Raw genomic sequence first — 19,244 nt, 5'->3', positions numbered from 1 at the left:
TTATAAATAATGCAAAGATTCCCCAGGAGAGCACGCTGATTTCTCCTGTTCCCCTATACTAAACACAACCTCAGAAGAAGTCAGGCTGTTTACCACCTATTACTCCACCAAATAGCCTTAGCAGTGGCTACTTCCAGACTTCCTCTGTAAAATGCCAAGCGCTGTATGTTTCAAGCCCTATCTAGTAGCGTCCTCTGTGGCTTGGAGCTAAAAACATTTGCAAGAGAAAAAACTAAATCTGGGTTGGTGTTTAAAAAGCATAAGAAATCAATCCAGAAGAGAGTGCCTTTGCCTCTACCCAGAAAGTGCAGGCTAGGCCTGGGGTGACAGGTGTGAGTGAGGAAAGCAGAGACACAAGGTATGTGGGCGGCTGGCTACACAGGCAGACATTCCACCGGGTACCACAGCAATGGCAGGGATCAGAGCCAAGGCAGGATGTGAAAAAGTGGAAGTGGCCTCAGAAAACCCAGTTCTTGAGGCACCTGAGCCAAGTTTAGAGATAGCCGCTGAGACTCCCAGAGACAAGTGCCTTCATTTCATCATTCAGTGGTACGCTGCTTCCCGTGCAGACTCAGGTCTAAAAGACACTGTCTGGGATCAACCAAATCTTTCTAAGATTTACACAGTTGGATCGGGATGTCCTGTCTCCGTCCCCTAAAAGCTCCTGTGTTCATACTGTGTTTTACATTACCAATGTGTGATATTTTTCATAAGAATAAACCAAGATTCTCTCAGAATAGGAGTTCTGTGTTATTAATCTTTGAACTTTCATTGGTTAGTGGGGTTCTTTTCACCCCCTAATATTAATATTATTTTTAAAATAGTAAAATATACTAGTAATATATATTTGGAGAAATGGTTTAATTTTTGATAATGTAATATAATTTCATAACTTCTCTCTTCCTTTCCTTGCCTCCATACCTGTCCTCCTCTCTTTCAAATTCATGGCCTATTTTTTCTTTAATTTTTGGTATATACATACATATGTATATATGTATGTGTGTGTGTATATACTTATGTGTATTCCTAAATACACCCAGCTTAATCTGAATATTACTTGTATGTATGTGTATTCAGGGCTGACTATTCGGTATTGGATAAATGACTGGTATGTTTTTCCCTTGGGAACACTATTTCTCCTCCTCTCTGCATTTTAGTAGTACCTTAAGTATAATTTAAAGAGGAATTATATAAATATTAACAGTATTCACTGGACAGTTATAATTAGCTGAACAATGGACGAATACTTGTTTTAAAGTAGGTTATTGAATTCATAGAAAACAGTCACTACAACTATCTTCTCTTTACCAATAAAGAAACTGTGGTGTATAAAAATGTACTACTCTAGAATACATAGCAAAAAAAAAAAAAAAAAAAAACCCATAGACTCCATCTGAAACCAGGCCATGTCCCGCCAGAGCACACTGCTGTTACTTACCAAAGGAGGAAAAGTAAGCACATTAATCATTTAAGATACTACTAGAAAGTAATCTGTTTCTTCTATTCCTTTTCTCACAAAGAAAAATGGGCCTTTGGTTCTCAAACCCTTGCGTCTTCTCTTGCTTCTGAATAACAGTCAAAAGAGTGATTTCAAAGCCTGGGCAGGGAGGTAATGAAACTGAAGAGTTCTCAGAGTTAAGACAACCCAAATGTGGGTACCCTAGAAGAAAGTCGGTAGGAGAGCTTTGGGAGATGCTTACGACACAAGGAGTGCATCACAGGGTTAAGGACGGTGATGGAGACATTAGGGTCGGTGAGCAAGGACCGTTTTTAGATCTCCTAGACCTCTGTTGTGTTGTTATCACTGAGTAGAGAAAGTATCTGAAAGACTATGACAACCATCCTAGTCCACTCTGAAAAATACAAGCCAAGCACTGCTTTAAATCTGATACGGAAAAGTCAAGTCAAATAATGTTCTGTACAGGCTCGAGTCACCAATGACTAACAACAGAAAGGGGAAATGAGAGCAAAGGACTCATTTAATCAGTGCGGGCAGCTACTCCATTTATCCAGGCCTTGTGTCTGATTCAGTTCCCCTTTGCTTCTATCATCAAACCCATTATTTGGGAATCGTTATTCCATGCCCAGAAATCCTTTCTATAATAAAAAAAAAAAAAAAGAAAGAAAGAAATCATCTTTGAGAATGTCAACTTGTAAATTAGGCAGGGAATACTGGTGTCTCATGATTATTAAGTTGAAACCTAGGGGATGAAAACAGGAATAGATAGATAGATAGATAGATAGATAGATAATATGATATAGATAGATCTATAGCTTTCATAATTTCAGAACAGCCTTGAATGCTGGGGCTACCATTTTCCTCAAAGCTCCTGCAGAAGAGGAGTCAGAAAGATGCAAGAGCCAAAGAAGATGGGAGACTAGGAATTTATGACTGACTCACAGAGACTATGGCGGCAGGCACAGGTTCAAGCCTATGGGATCCCAGCACTTCGAGAAGTAGACACAAGGCCCCATCCCTAACATTGTGCTATCTCTAAGAGTCAACCAGTCACAAATGAAAATTTAGTTGAGTCTTAATGGGTATACAAATCACACTTAAGGACAAACCTCATGCTCAGTAGTAAATGGCAACATAACATAGTATTTTTAGAGGTTTTGTTGTTTATTTTATTGGTTTTGTTTGCTTGTTTGATTGTTGTTTTGTTTTGTCTCATAATGCTTTGTTTGGGCTTTTTTTTTTCCCTTACTAGTCCTTTGTTTCTATATTATGGTTTCGGATTTTATGTTTTTATTAGTTTTGTTTATATGAATGTGCATATTTCTATATGGATATGTTTCTTTTGCTTTTTCTTAATTGTTTTTTATTTTTAATAGTTTGTCTGTTTTCTAAAGAGAGAGAGTGCAAGAAGGTGTGGAGTTAGATGGATGAGGAGGTGGAAAGGATCTGAGAGAAAATGAAGAAAAGGAAACTATGATTAAAATATACTGTATGAAAATTTTTTCAATAAAAATAGAAAATGTGGATTAATTAAGATAATCTATAAAACCCTGTCTCAAATTTTCATTTTGAATTGAATTTATTTTCATTGAATATTTCTTTTCATTGTAAAGAAATATAGTAGGGAGAGGGAACCTGTAGAGTCTACCTCCAGTAGAAAGACAGGACAACAAATGGAGGGATGAGGTTGCCATCCCACACTCAAAACCTCTGACCCAGAATTGTTCCTGCCTGAAAGAACTGCAGGGATGAAAATGGAGAAGAGACTAAGGAAAAGGAGGTCCAGTGCCAGGCCGAAATTGGGATCCAGCTCAAGGGGAGGATCCAAGGCCTGGCACTATTACTGATGCTAAGGTGTGCTTACAAACAGGGGCCTATCATGATTGCCCTCTGAAAGGTCCAACAAGCAGCTGAAAGAGTCAGTTGCAGAAGATATTTACACCCAATAATGGACAGAAGCTGGTGACCTCTGTGGTTGAATTAAGGAAAAACTGGAAGAAGCTGAGGATGAGAGTAGCCCTATAGGAGAACCAGCAGTCTCAACCTGGACCCCCGAGATTGCTCTGACACTGAGCCATCAACCAGGCAGCATACACCAGCTGATATGAGGCCCCCAACACACATACAGCAGAGGACTGCTGGGTCTGTGTACAACCAGTGAAGATGCACCTAACCCTCAAAAGACCTGAGGCCCCGGGAATGGGGAGGTCTGGTGGGGTGAAGATGGGGGTGGGGGTGGGAACATCCTCTTGGAGATGGGGTGGGGGAGGAGATATGGGATGTAGATCAATCAGAGGGCAGACTGGGAGAAGGATAAAGACTAGACTGTAAAAAAAAAAACTAAAGAATAATTTTAAAAAAGACTTTTTTTAAAGAAACAAAAAAGAAAGAAAAGTAGTAGATGAATATATTACTACACCCGACAGAAATTCAAAGAGGTAAACCTTCAGCCTGTAGGCTCCTCCTACTTCCTTTGGGTTGCACAGGAAGCTGCTTGAGTTACAATTCCCTGCTTCCAATTCTGGGGCTGACTAGCCTCAGTGTGACTCAACAGCCTTCCTTTCGTGCAAACAAACTATGTGCTTCCTAGAAATCGCAGCTAGCATCCTCAGACTCCAGAACCAGGATAACTAACTATTCAGAATGCCTGAAACTGAGTGATTTATAACAGAAAGAAATGTATTTGGGCTTATGTTTCTGGAAGCTGGAAAGTCCAAGACTAGGCAGATGAATCTAATGAGAGTTTCATGCTAGTTCATAAAATAGGAGAAAATGGAAGGAGACAGACAGAGAGAGGGTGGGCAGACTATTGTTATGGCAGACTACTACTCTAGAAAATGACTAATTCACTTTAACATGCCACTTCCATGACCAAACCAACCCCAGACTAGCATGAATCTTTCAATACTGCCATACTCGATAGCTAATGTCTCAACACGTGGAGATTTTAGGTAGCATGTTGATATCATAGTATCCCCACTCATACCTCCAAAGAAAATGTACTTTTTACAACACAAAATACCTAGTCCTTCTAAATTATATCTAAGCTGTAATTTATTTGAGTCAACTCAAAAGTCCAAAGTTCCATTTAAGACTAAAGGTCAATGATTTCCATCTAAAAACCTGTAAACTCAGAAAAAGTCATCTACCTCTGAAATGCAATGAGGAAACAAATAACAGATTCTACCATTCTAAAAGTGGGAGATAGGAAACCTTGAAAAAGAGAAAGAATGGGAGAAAGAAGACGAGGGGAGGAAGAAGCAGAATAGGAGGATGAAGAGGAAGAGGAGAAAGAGGAGGAGGAGGAGGCTCTTAAAAAGAACAAGTAGAAACAGACCCAAGATAGATTCAAATATTAAGAAAAGCTGGAATGCAATTAGTTTTTCCTCCATGTGATACCTCCTAGGCATAGAGTTTCCCTGCTCCTATGACTCAGTCAGTCTGTGATTCAGATCTCTTGGGTTGGCAGTTCACACCAGTGCCTGCTGGGTTCTGAAATTAGACCTTAAGCAACCGACACTCTACAGTGTCGCTGTCTCTATGACAGAGTTCTACTCTGTTTCTCCCAGATACTGCCTTGTAGGGATTCACTGAGCCATCTCTTCCCAATAAGGCAGAGCACAATGGCTGTCTGTGCCATGTCAGAACTGTGGAGTGCTGAACCAGATAATAGGGAATAGATCCCTGAGCTAAGCTGGATGAAGAGTCTTTAGAAGTTTCTTAAAAACCATTCTGAACTACAAAATCATTGGGGAGGTATTGAGAGAGGCAGCCAGTAAGATTCCTAAAATGATTCCATTTTTCCATTATCATGATTAACATCTACCTCCGTGTTCATGCTAATGTCTTCAGGAACTTGTTCTTTTGGTAATACCCTTGTTTTGCTTTCTCAATATTTTTTTAATCATTTATATGATCAGACTGTAAATTTTTGATATCACTTTTATTTTCTTTTATTTTGAATTTTTTTTATTTTAATCATAAATCATGCCTTTCAGTAACTCCTTTACCCTCTTCGCTCCCTGTAGACAATTAGAGGAAACCAAACCACACGGTTCTTTGGGGGCTTTATCACTTATAAGTATTTTTTTTCTTTCAGGTTGTGCTGTCCATAAAGCCCTCAGGAATGAACCAAGTTCAGCAAACTCCTTGATGCTTCATGACCAAGAGTAAACTTCATCCTAGTTCTCAACAATATGGCCCTAATTTCCATCTAAGACATCATGAGAATAACCATAACTCTTCCTCATTCAGTTACTGGCCTGATCAAACCCACTTAATTAATCTCTGTCAAGTCCCAAGCTTTCCAAAACACTTTGTAGTTTTCTAAGCCTTTACCAAAACTGCCCTTAAGAGCTTTAAATAGTCATTCCAACATGTGTTTCCAAACAGTTCTATACCTCATCTCTTACCCAACTACAAAGTTATTTCACATTTTCAGATAAGTATATAAAACAGCTGACTTTCTCAGGACCAATTTTTTCTCTTATTCCACCACCCGTCTCTACCATAAACTAAACTATGTAATTTATGAAAGAAAGTTTTGCTTGGGCTCATGTTTCTGGAAAGTTCAAGGTTGTGTGACCATATCTTTTGAGATCACATGGTATGTTGTAACCTGGGGGAAGCTGGAATGAAAGACGACACATGCACAAAAGAAGAAAGCAAAGCAAATGTCTGTGATCATTAACCAATTTCCATGATAGAAAAATTTATCCATTTATGAGGATTCAAACAACTCCTAACAGGGCCCATCTTCCAACACAACATGAGCATTTCCAACACATGACATTCAGCAATATATAGTCAAGTATTAGCAGTGATACATAAGCCTGCAGAAACTAGTGACTCTTATTCTTAATAAAATTTCTGCCAAAGCAAGTGTAATGCATAAGAGTCATTCTTAAAGAACTTGATAAGAGGTACCATGGAATCCCTAGGCCTGATGTGGACTTTGTCAAAGCTGCTGTTCATCACTAGTCTCTCTCTTGCTCCCATGATTTTCACTTCCTTCCCTATTAATTCAGTTTTATTGATGTCTAATAGTTCCTAAGAAATGTTAGAGTTCATATTGCCAATATTTACCTTTAAATTCATTTCTTTTTACTCTCAAGACATTTGCTGTTTTATTCTGATAATACATCCTAATCAAAATTATCAATATGGACCAACAAATGCCTAGAACATAATAAATATGGAAAGAAAACTAACAAGTGTATAGAATGGAAACATAGGTGATTAATTCTATTTAAAATTTTAATTTGATGAATCTGATCACACACACACACAAAAAAAAACCATACAAATTAGTCAGAAGCTAACATCACAGCAATATATTGTGATCATGAAAAACATTAGCCTTAAACTACACTGATAAAGATAATAGATTGGCTTCACACTACCCCAATATAATCAGTTTCAGTAGAGTTGACCGTCATAGAATGTTGACACTTAAGGTCTTTTCCTGCAAAAGTCTTTGCTCTGAGAAATCATATATCAAGATAGGACCTCATATTAGTCATTGAGACACTGGTTGCTTAGGGATTAAGGGCTCTACTGCTGAAATCAAGCACAGACAGATACATATGTAACTTACCATTTGTAAAACTCTGAGGAGGATACTCGATATTCTTCTGCTGTTCAACAAACCACTCAAACTGAATGAAATAAAACATGTAGGTACTTCTCACTCATGAGTCGGAAGATTACTGGGAATCTAGCTGAACAAGGCTGAGCTCTACAGGGTTGGCTTCATACTATCAGTTGGATCTCGATCTTTGTCTCTCTCATGCTTCTGAGACAACTGGATTTTCCGAACATGTTTTTCTTGTGATAATAGAAACAATGTAGAAAATATGAGTGAAACCATTCATGTTTGCTTTGATCCACTGAGTGGGACATATTTGTTACTATCTTATCAGCCAACACCTATATCAAAAGTTTAGAATTGCATTCTGCTCTTGGGTAGCTATGACACATGTATGGCAATATAACACCTCTATATGAAACAAAAAATACTATAGGATAAAACATTAGTCTATCACATAATCTTCATAGCCTCTAGACAAAATTACCTTTGTATCAGAAAGAGTAGGCAGAATAGTAAATGACAGAATGCCCATATCTTAATCTTCCCAACATGTAAGCATGTTCTTTTTCATGACAAAGGGATTTGGTAGACACCACATATCCATACAACTGGTTGTAGTAACTCCTGGTTGCCACTACAAAATAAATAAATAAATAAATAAATACCCACAACCTAAGAGGACAAATGATTTATTTCTGAGGTTTTTGTCAGCCATTGCCTGTGTTTGTTTCTTCCAGATTCCTGTTTAAGAGAAGATCATAGAAAGAAGCAGATGGAAGAGTGAAATGCCTTCACTCTTGATAGTGGAGCAATGAAGAGAAACACAAGAATGGACAGGAACAAAACATATACAAAAAGTTAAGCCCTATTGACCTATCTATCCAGATACTTGGTTTCTTTCTAATGGCACTAACATTATCAGCAGCCACACCTTCCATGGCTCCAACTTGTAAGTTTCTTCTCTTTCCCAACTTTAAGTATCTGAAGTCTTTCTACTCTGTTATTTTGTCTTCATTGTTGCAGTTAATCAGGCTTTGTGCAACCAACCATAACAATGACAGTACCTAAATGCATTGACATTTTCACCACCAGATTAAACAGTCCATGACTTTAAACGTTGTTAGGCACAAAGTCTCTTAGGCCTGGTCTAAATGTATAGTGTTCCTTTACAATGTAGCATGCGTTTTCTAGTCCAACTCCCAGCAGACTCTTCATTCCCATCTGAAATTTCTAGAGCACGTTCTTTACCATCTGTATTCCTATCATCACTTTGGTCACCTGAGATCACCACAGTCTTTCATTAAGCTGTGCACACAACATTCTTGGACAACTCTAGTCAACATCACCAAACCTTTCCAAGCCCTTTCTGCAAAGCAATTCTAAAGCTCTGAGAAACGTCACTGAGTACAGTTACAACAATGACTCCACTAATCAGCATTAGTTTATCTGTAAATATGCTGTGATGAATAAACCCAAGAAACACAATTTAAGAAAGAAGGGTTTAATCTGCCTCATGTTTTTGAAGGTACTTCAGCCCATGGACCATTGGCTTTGCCACTCTTCAGCCAGTGATAAGACAAATCATCATGTCAGGGATAATGCAGTAGAGCAAAGAAGCTCACTTCATAATAATTAGGAAAGAAAAGAAAAGATCATAGAAGTGTCAGGCAAAAATAAAACTGTAAAGTATTCCGAGTAACCAGCTTCTATAAGGTCCCTGTCCCAGGTCCTATTGTATCTGCTACTTCTAGTTTCCGCCACCAGGTGGGAACCAAGTCTTTAACACATGTGTTTTGAGAAGTCACTGCAGATCCTAATAATAATGGCATATAGACTTTGGCTATTTGGGTGAGCCCAAAGCAATCACAAGAAAGTCAGAGAAGATGTACTAATGGAAGCAAGAGTGAGACTTGTCCAGGGCTAAGAGCAAAGAAATGTGGGCACCCTCAGGAAGCTGTTAAAAAAAAAAAAACAACAACAAAAAAACAAGTAATATACTCTCGAGATTGTCAGAAGGATTGCTATGCCGAAACAGAAACATTGATTTAACCCTGTAACATGCAGGCTTTGGATCACCATAACTACAAAGTAATACCCCTGCATTGTTTTAAGCCACAAAGCTAGCAGTGATTCATTTCTGCACCAATAGAAGATTAGCATATTGAGGTGAATAGTAACCATTATTCACCCCTTGTTAAACATAGATGCCATAAGCCTCAATCCTTATATAATCAGCTTGGTTGATCTGAGTGCCAAAGTTGCATCTCTCTAACCAGGAGGAAATCATAAGTCTTAAATCAATGCATACACACATGTTTAATTGGAACAGGTTGAAAGAAATTCAGGAAATGTCTTTATTACAGGGGAGGTAATGACTTCTTCCTGATGCCATGCAAGCATGGTGCTAATAGCTGTCAAAGAAGGTACTTATGAGATTCCCATGAGGGCCTGTGTACTAGCTCCATAGTACCAGATACATGCAAATAAGAATGTAGGCTCAGTTTTATAGTTTTGTACTGGGACTCTCCAACCTCTTTTAGCTTTAACCATGAAGTCACTTCTCTCAATCTCTAGACCCATCAACTTCCCTTGGGATTGCAGCCCATCTGGCTCTCCCCATCATTACACCTCCGACAGCCCCACAAGTTTCCCATAAGTTTCGTGCTCAGGCTCTCTATCTGCCCCTTCTCTTTTCCCCAAAATTATATTGGACAAACCAAGACACTGGCTTTAACTATTTTATTCTACTGTGGATTAACCAGGATTCTACAGGCTTTCCATGTAGAAACGTTATAGACCAAGAATTTTATAATACAGAGAAAAAGAAAAGAACAACTTAACTTTTTTCACAATTCCAACTTGTTTAGAAATTGACAGTGAATATTGCTATTGTTTATTAAACTTGTGGAAGTTACAAGAAAAATTATAATTTATTTCTCTTCCAAGGAAAATATTATAAGGTATAATTTGTCAAAAGTTAGGCAAAATAATGATTATTGGGAAAATAAACAAGAAAAGAGACTTCAAATCATTAGTGTATTTGTGCACATAAATAAACTTCTCTTAATTAAAATTTTCTGCATATTTTATTTAGTTCATAATTTGTCAATGTCCTTTAATCAACAATGACTCAGGCACTGGCATATTTATATAAGTCTATAATTTTATAGAAGAAACACTTATATTCTTATTATTGTTATACAAACTTTAAAATATATCAGAAACTCTTCCAGCATGGGAAAGCCATCAAAAAAAAAAAAAAGGCTGTCTTGCTCAGCTGTTGCAATGCTTGCTTAAAGTCTAGAATCATAGGTCCAGTCTTCCAGTTCACTGATTCTTCCTTCGGCCTTATCGAGTCTTCTGTTGAAAACTGTTGTTGAATTTGCCAGTTCACTTATTGTATTTTTTACCTCTAGAATTTTTATTTTGAAATGATTAACTTTTATTTCTCTGTCAAACATTTCATGTTGTTCATGAATTATTTCCCGAATTTCACTTAGTTTTCTGTCTGTATTTTCTTGTAATTCTCTGAACTTCTTTAAAAGCACAATTCTGAATTGTTTATCTGTCATTTCATAGATCTCCTGTTCCTCTTGGTCAGTTTCTAGAGTTTTCTTGGTTTCTTTTGATGATGCTGTGTTTCTCTGATTTTTCATCATCCTGGTGTCTTTATGCTGATGCCTGCTTATTTGATGAGACGACGGCCTCTTTGAACCTTTGTTGGCGTTCTTTGTTGGCACTAGATCTCTACTAATTCTAGCCTGGGATTCTGGATGAACAGGCTGGTGGCAACCCAGACATTGAAATTTTCCAATAAGATGAGAAAAAGAAAAAAGAATGAAAAGAAATGAGGAAAGCTTAAATGGTTTATACTATAGCATCTAAAGAGCAAAGATACAAGCTGTTAGCATTCAACAAAAAGGAGGGATAGAAATAGAAAGCTTACTTATAGACAAGATGAAATTTTCCAAACCTGCAGAAATACATAAATATCAGGGTACAAAAAGGAAAAGGACATCAGTCAGATTTAATCAAAATAAAAGCACCAGAAACCATTTTCCAATCAAACTATCAATGACCAGACTCTAAGAGATGGTTCTGGAAGTACCAACATAAAGAAGAAAATACCATACAAAGAACTGTCAATGTATCAAACATTTCAGCAGGAACATTACATGGAATGACGAGTGGATTACACATTCAAGCTGCTGAAGGGGTGATGGAGACTTGACAACCAAAACCACTACAATCTGAAAGTATGTCATTCAGATATAAAGGAAACAAAGACTTTCTCAGACATACAACTGAGAGCTCATTGACGAGCTTGCCTTGTAAGGAATACTAGGGACAGTGGCAAATGTAAAAACAAAATCAAACTTGCAATTCTCTAATGTATTCCAAATGATGTTTAAAAAACAAACTTATTAAAGAAAAGGAGGGTCATACAAGCATGAAGATGTATGTTCTATCCAAGCACTCATACAAAAGCCAGTCATGGTGGCTTCTACTTTTAGTCTCCCACCTTGATAGACAAAGGCAGGTGGTTGTCTGGAGTTTATTGGCCAGTCAACATAGGCAAATGAATGAAGCGCTGGACCTATTGAGAGATTCCGTGTCAAAAAAAAACAAAAACAAAAAACAAAAAACAAGATGGATAGTATGTGAGGGAATACCTAAGGTTGAACTCCTGCTCCCACATGCCATACATGGACACTTGCAAACACATGTATGTGTATGTGTATGCCTGTATATGCATACCTCCAATAGAAAAAATAGTCATAACTACAATAATTCATTAAGGGACACACAATATGAAGTGTTATAAATTATATATAACATCAAAACCTCAATGTGGGAAAAGCAGTAGAGTGAAAATATGGAATATTTTTATGACCATAGTTAAGTTGCTACTAGATTAGAATGTCTGCTGTAACTACATGTTTTTGTAAATATCATAGTAACCACAAGGCAAAAACCTATAATGATATATGAAAAATCGAAGATCAATGGGTTAAAAACATACTACTCAAGGGAAAATCATGTAACCACAAAGAAATGTCAGAAGCAAGCATAAACCAACTCAGAATAATGCACAAGATGTCAATGATATTTCCTTGTCTGCCAATAATTAACTTGAATATAAATGAGCTAAATTCTGCAATTAAAAAGCCTACAATAATTGCCTGGATTAGAATACAAAAACTAAGACCCAATCATTTAGAACATGAATGAAACTTACTTTTCCTGTAAAGAAATGTCAGCTGAAAGTTAAATATTCCATACAAATGGAGACTAATAAACAGCAAAGGGAGCTGTATTTTCAATCAGATAAAGTAGATCTCACCACCAAAAATTGTAAAGAGATGCCATGAAGATAACTGCATAATAATTCAGAGGTCACTTTAACAAGATAACAATTGTAAATGTATACACACCCAAAACCTGAGACCTGGAACTTACAAAGCAAATGATAACAGATACGAAGGAAGAGTTAAGACACATTAAATGATGATACGGGCTCCAACATTTCATCTTCTACAGGGCACAAAGTACAGATTGTTCGTGCACAAAATTATCATGAAAACATACTTAAATCGAACCCGTTTTCCAATCAAACCCTAGACAAAATGGGCCTCATAAATATTTACAGAACTTCCTATTTAATAGCTGTACAATACACACCCTCAACTCCATGCACATGAAACACACATACCCCAAGCTAAGAGTTATCTATCTATCAGTGTTTGTTAGAGCACTAGTCACAACAACTAAAACATGGAATCAATTTAAATCATCATTAGTGAGCCCTTCAGGTTAGCTTAAACTAAGCTAAATACACTTATAAATACCACATGATCACATATGTGGACTATAGAATGTTGACCTTCCAGAGAGTAAGCAGTTAGCAGACACTGGAGTGACTATCAGGTATCGATGAATGTGGAACTGTTGGACAATGAATGCATAATTACAGCTAAATGGAAAGGAAGAATATGTTTAAGTGGTTAAGAATAGGCATTAGAAATAGAATAGGCAATAGAAACAGAAAGTTGATAAGTAATTTCATATAGGAAGGAAAGGCAGGAGGGAGGAGAGAGAAATGAGGACCAATGCTCACTTATTTTCCATTTGGATGATGAAAACATTGTTAAATAGTTTGAAATAATGAATGCATCGCTCAGTAAACTCACTAAAGGGGTCTAATGGTCCACTGTAAATGGGTGGATTATGTTATATATAATTTATGTCTCAATAAATGTCTCATGTAACCAAAACCAAGGTTATACAAGTTAAATGTCGTGAAAATAAAGAAGAGACTCACAAAATGAGGGAAGTGGGTGATACTGATGGAGCTAAAGGTTTCAACAAAACTCACAGAAACTGTATCCAGTTTCAGAGAATTAGTAGGTGCTAATTATCTGAAGACTTGTAGGATCAGAATTAAAAGTCACTGTTACACAAATCAATCTATAGTCCTTAGTTTATAAGGTAGAGCTAAACTAGAAAGAAAACAAAAAAAAGGAAGAAAAAGACCAAATGAGATGATGATCTACTAAAAAAAAAAAAAAATCAAAAGGACAAAAAGATAAACATTCACGAAGTTAAGAATGAACTATTTAAGAAAATATTGTGTCAACAACAATAACAAAGCAGACTCCTTTGGAAGTGGAAAGTGAAGCCAGATTCATAGATAAATACTTTCAGAGCCAGCTTTGGACCATCCTCCACAATACAACACTGGCAATTAAGGACAAGCCCTCTGCTTCATGGTAAGGATGCAATGAATGTCTTTACATTAGTTAAATAAATAAATAAATAAATAAATAAATGAATAAATAAATAAATAAATAAATAAACCTGTAGCAGAGAGAGGAATGGAGCAAGCTAGCAGCACTCCTGCATGCAAACTCCAGGCCTAGGCTATATAGAAAATCTCCAAGTGAGATGGAACAGAGAGAAACAACCATCAAGTAGGTTTTATTTAACTCACTAACATTTTCCAGAAAGTAGATGTTCATGAAAATAATTCATAAAAGGGACATTCTCAAGAGGGACATAATAATGATTATTCTCCATTTTTTTCCACAACATTTTGAGTACAATCAAAGAGTCAAAATACACTTCGTTGAGTAGACAACAAAGTATAACTAAGATGCTCACTGAGGTTCTGCACAGTGTCTAAGGTTATCAAGAGTAAGGAAAAAGCTGGGCAGTGGTGGCACAGGTCTTTAATCCCAGAATTTGGGAAGTAAGAGCAGGCAAATCTATGAGCTTGAGGCCAGTCTGGTCTACACAGTGAGTTCCAGGATAGCCAGAGCTACACAGAGAAACCCTGTCTCGGGGGCATGGGAGGGGCAGTTAGAGAAAAGAAAAGTTGACCATGGGACTCTAATGTCTATCAGTCTATAATTCTTTAAGCTATATATCATCAGTGCCAGCTCATTCTGGAAGCCTTGTTTTTTCTGGGTTTTGGGCAATAAGTCAAGAGTTTTCTTAGTGTAATTGTCTAAAATATTGGGATCATTATCTGATATTCTAGGGTTCATGACTAATTTCTGATAACTAAGAAGGCAGTTATTTCCATGCAAATTGTCTGTAACTGTTTTTCTGGACAAAAGACATTTTAAATTCTACAAATTCATTTTTCTCATATATAAAAAGGAGTTTCAAAATAACTAATTTACTAATTTAGTAGTACTTTGTAAGATTCCTGTGAGGGATTAATATATCAATATACATAGGTAATGTGAGTAACACATGGTGTCGAGGAATTATTTAATCATTATGAAGTATTATTAGTGAAATAAGCCATCAGGACCACAGAGTCATCTGGAGGATTCAGGGAATGATAACATATTACCAGACCTGCATCCATGAAACAGAGATAGATAAAAGTGTTTCCAGAAACCTCTATAACTACCATGCATTCTGACTTAATGGACAAGTCTGGAAATCAGACTTTCTTGAGGCAAAACCTTGAAATCTCATGATAATTTAATCAGTTAGAAACCATGTCTTTGATAGTTTTTAATATATTCCTAAAGCTGGATAAATTCTATCCTTCTTCTACTGACCTTCCCTAGATAAAAACCAAAGACTTTTTAAAAAAAAGTGGTAAAATTTAAAAGCTCACGATGAAATGATAACATTTTTATATTTGGTATTAGAGTTTTAAAAAAGGAAAAAAACAGATGTAAGAATACATCTTTTATTGCCTTTGAACCAGATTTGATCTACAACAGTAGAAAACATGCATTATCAAACAGTAATGAATTGCATGCATTGTAGTAATAATATTCAAAAGTTATTATAAAAGAGTAAGGATGATTTTTTTTAAATTATCACAGGGGACTTAACAATAATTTTCTTGTTTCTTTCATGAGATTTTTTTAGGTAAAAGCAATATACAAGAAAGCCTTGTGAATGATGAAAATTACTATGCCAACATAACACTTCCATGTTTCAAAACTTTAAAATGCTTCTAAGTATAGCTACAATAACAAGATATTAATTTATTCATGCTGACAGAACGTATGTATTCAAGATCCTTTTTGAAGTAATCTTTCTTTAATAATCTTTAATTTAGATAAGTGGAAAATTTAAATTAAGGCAATTAAAATGGTATATTCTGCTAGAATACACGAATATAGCTTAAGGACAAGGTCAAGGAGTGATACCATCTAAAATGTATACCCGTAACAATATATTGGCAAGCCTAAATAATCGTGATCATTTGTATCACAAAGTCCCATGTAGACACTTTAAAATTACAGCTAAGAATAAGAATATCTCAACTTAATCCAGAAAACTGGGCCTTAAGAGCTGTCTGTCACACGGCACTCTGATGATTTGTTTTCCAGTTTATATGGCTAGCTGTGATGTGGGAAAGACAAGGAAGAAGAAGGAGTGAGGTTTTGTTAAGTTTTTCTAATAATTGGGAGGAAAATCACAATACTAGATAGAAAGAAATCCGTAGAGTAGACTTGATAGCGTTCAAGAGGAGCGCATATCTTAGACGGCACTGGTAACACCCGTGGGCCTGTCCTAAATCAACCAAATGATGAGTTTAGCCATGACTAGGAAGGCTCTTCTTCAGCTCCCAGATGATCTTCCCTGTAACCTAACCTGATCAAGATCTCACCTCTATGCATGTCTCCTTCATTTTTCCCATTAAATATTGACAGCATAAACAATGGGAAGGAATCTTATTTTACCCTAGGAAATCCAGGTAAATTTACATTTTCTGCAGTTGGTGAACTATTCTCAAACTTTGACAAATGTAAGAATAAACAAAAAAAAAACTTCCAACAAAAGCAAACTCCAAGCTTTAGTTGGAGAGTTTCTAACCAATGCGTGTTTCCAGGCTACACTAAATTGTAGGTTTTCAGATTTCCACGTTAGCCCAGGGAGTCTTCTCTTCTTGATATTTATAGGGGGCATAAACAAAAAGTCACCCCTGGATTTGAAGATCTATAATCTAGACCAACTGAAGATACTTGAATGATTCATCTGGACACTACTCCTCTGCCAAGTCCCCCTGACAACGAGGTGAGCACAGTTTCTTTGCTTCCTGTAGCTACTGCCCATCACCTTGATTAATATTCTGTGTCCTCCATTATCCCGTATTCTGTCGTATAAATTAAGTAACAAATAGAATAGAAACTAGTTCAGACATCCACTTTAGAGGCCAGCTGCTTAGTAAGTACTACCAAAAGTTTAAAAAAATGTTTTAAAATATCATCTAATCAACTTGTACAGCTGAAATTTTAGGAAAGTTATGTCAATGTTTTATGACACAGGACTAGCCACACAAGGAAATAATAGAGAGGAAGCACACAAGGAAATAATAGAGAGGAAGCCAAGTGTCTCACATGTCCTCTGGATGTTTTTTATCTTTATTTAGCACTTCCCCTCAAGTTTCAAATTGAGTGCTTTAAGATTTTATAACCTAAAACAGGAAGAAATGTCTGTTTCTTCAAGCATAGTTCCTTGTTCACCAGACAGGCTGTATATATCGAAACCCTAACCACATGTCCAAGAAACTAGCCACTCACTTTTTCCTCCCTGAGATAAATCACAAAGCTATGGTGACATGAAGGAAGTTTGCTGCTAACTCTACAGACCGTTATGGAAAATACAGACCCAGGAAGTCACGCCCGGTAGTGATACTGGGTGTGATGAAGTGTTTAGCTGCCACTGTTACCTCTGTGCTTCTACGGTACTGTGAGAGATCTGTGGGAACCTGTTCATCTCCATCATCCATCACAGGACAAGATATAGTACACCCTATGTGATGTGCACATTCCTTATCAAGTATCAAGGAATCAAATCTGTTCTCTCTACACACAGCTCCCTAAGTCTTTTGCTCCTATCACACAGACGTATTGTTCTTACAGAGAAATGAAGGGGGCCCCTTGGAGTATGACAAGTGGCAGTCTTGGCGCAAAACCAAAGCTCCTTCAACCTGTGTTCCCTGGAGAGACCAAAGAGCATTCATTTTATGATAATAATGATGGTGATGAAACGAAAAGATAATGCCAAACTCTGAGATGGCAAATGCTGGTTATTTTAAAACTTGGGGGTAGATGAGATTATCAGAAAAGGTTTTCCTGGATCTATGCTCCTAGAATTGTTCATCAGTTATGCACAGAGAACTATGAAAGCAGATAATTAAGATAATCTAGTTGTAAAGTTTGATCTTGACGTTTTCTTTGCCTCTCAGTTGTGCACTTGTGCATTATTAGGGTGAAGACGGAGGGAGCAAACTGGAGTTTCTCTTGTAGGCTTTGAAGGTTATGTTCTTTATTCATAAGTGACAGGTTTTTGAGAGGTTGATAAACAAATGCAAACCAAAGCACTAAAATTAAATAGCAGCTTTATGAACAAACCATCAAGCCACGTAGCAATTCAAGTACTGAGAAGCCGAGTTAACCACAGGAAATGCCCACATTTCAAACCTGTTGTCATACAGAAGCTTTGTCAACACCTTGATAGATCAGAAAGAAATTAACATCTAGGTCTTGTAGAAATGCTTTAAACACTATAATCTGCTGTTTTCTTTCTTTGTTAAGAAACAGAGATCTTGTGCTAGTCATCACCCATCAGAGGAGACCACTTTCCTGTCAGAAATTTGGTTATGCAAAGGCAATCTAGCTTGCAAAGGACAATGGGCCTATTTTTAGTGGGTAGCTGTTCACACAACATCTTAGATGGAAAGTGTCTCATGAAGTTTGGAGGAATGAGATGTTGACTCTATCCTGGAGAACTGAAAGGGGTGGAGACGGTGAGTGAGGAACAAAGCTCAGAACAGGAAAGTGTATAATGACTTACCTGTAACACTTTGGTCAAATTGTTAAACAGAGCTTGGCCAGCACTCACTTTGTATTTGACGCCTCTGACTGTACCATTTTTGCTTAAAATGTTGACTCTTCTTGTACCAAAAGCCTTCTCACTGGCTGTCCTGGCTAATACCAGCAGGTTATCCTGATCTTTCTCCTGTTCGTTATCTTCTGATCCAATGTGGCCATTTTGCTGTCCCTCAGAGTCACTTAGCCCATCTATTGCACAGACACTAGCACATTCAGAATCCAAAGAGCCTGGTGCTTGTCCGTCTTCATAGACCTCTTTCAGAACTCTCCCACTGTGAGATGAGGCAATCCGAAACCGAACTTTCCGTGGCCTGTCACTTTCTGGCTTTGTCTCCCGTCTTAGCATGGTCACCTCCACCCACATGAACAGTTTACACCATTCTGGATCTGCTGTCAGTTCATCCCCTTGCCACAGCAACAGCAGAGCTGAATTCCAGAGATGGTAGCCCTCCTGTGACAGCGAAAGAAAAGAAGACGCCCAAGGACATGCAGTGTGCCTTGGCTATCAATAATAAATATGCATGTGTGCTATGGTTACCATTAAACTAAAACCTGCAAAATGATCCCAGTCTTTAAATATTAAACATCTATGGTGGACTCTGACAGAACAAGTGCAAGAAAGTGGCCTGAGATGAGACAGAAAGGAGGTATGTGACAAGGACATAAAAGGCTCGAATGTCAAGGCAAATGATATGTGTTGAAATGACCTTATCGGAAACAACTCTGTAGTTTGCTGTCTAAAATAGGGGTCAGAAACAAAGTCTAGAATCAAATGTCAAGGATACAGGTGACCCACTCTCTGTTAGTTTCTTTGCCCACTCTCTCC

The 19,244-nt window shown here is 37.2% G+C and overlaps 1 protein-coding gene across 1 annotated transcript in view; it reads right to left on the bottom strand.

Moving 5' to 3' along the window:
- The window catches only part of Grxcr1 (glutaredoxin and cysteine rich domain containing 1), a 114,751-nt gene extending 95,924 nt beyond the window's left edge, over window positions 1-18,827 (bottom strand). Inside the window, exon 1 of the mRNA XM_028765347.1 lies at window positions 18,381-18,827. Coding sequence (XP_028621180.1) covers window positions 18,381-18,782 — 402 coding nt within the window. The 5' untranslated portion in view covers window positions 18,783-18,827. The remainder of the gene's footprint in view (window positions 1-18,380) is intronic.
- Window positions 18,828-19,244: the final 417 nt, after the last annotated feature.

Source organism: Grammomys surdaster, unplaced genomic scaffold (assembly GCF_004785775.1).
Source record: "Grammomys surdaster isolate TR1022 unplaced genomic scaffold, NIH_TR_1.0 150, whole genome shotgun sequence".
NCBI lineage: Eukaryota > Metazoa > Chordata > Mammalia > Rodentia > Muridae > Grammomys > Grammomys surdaster.
The sequence above is the reverse complement of the archived record's forward strand: the minus strand, read 5'-3'. Positions and strand labels throughout refer to the sequence as shown.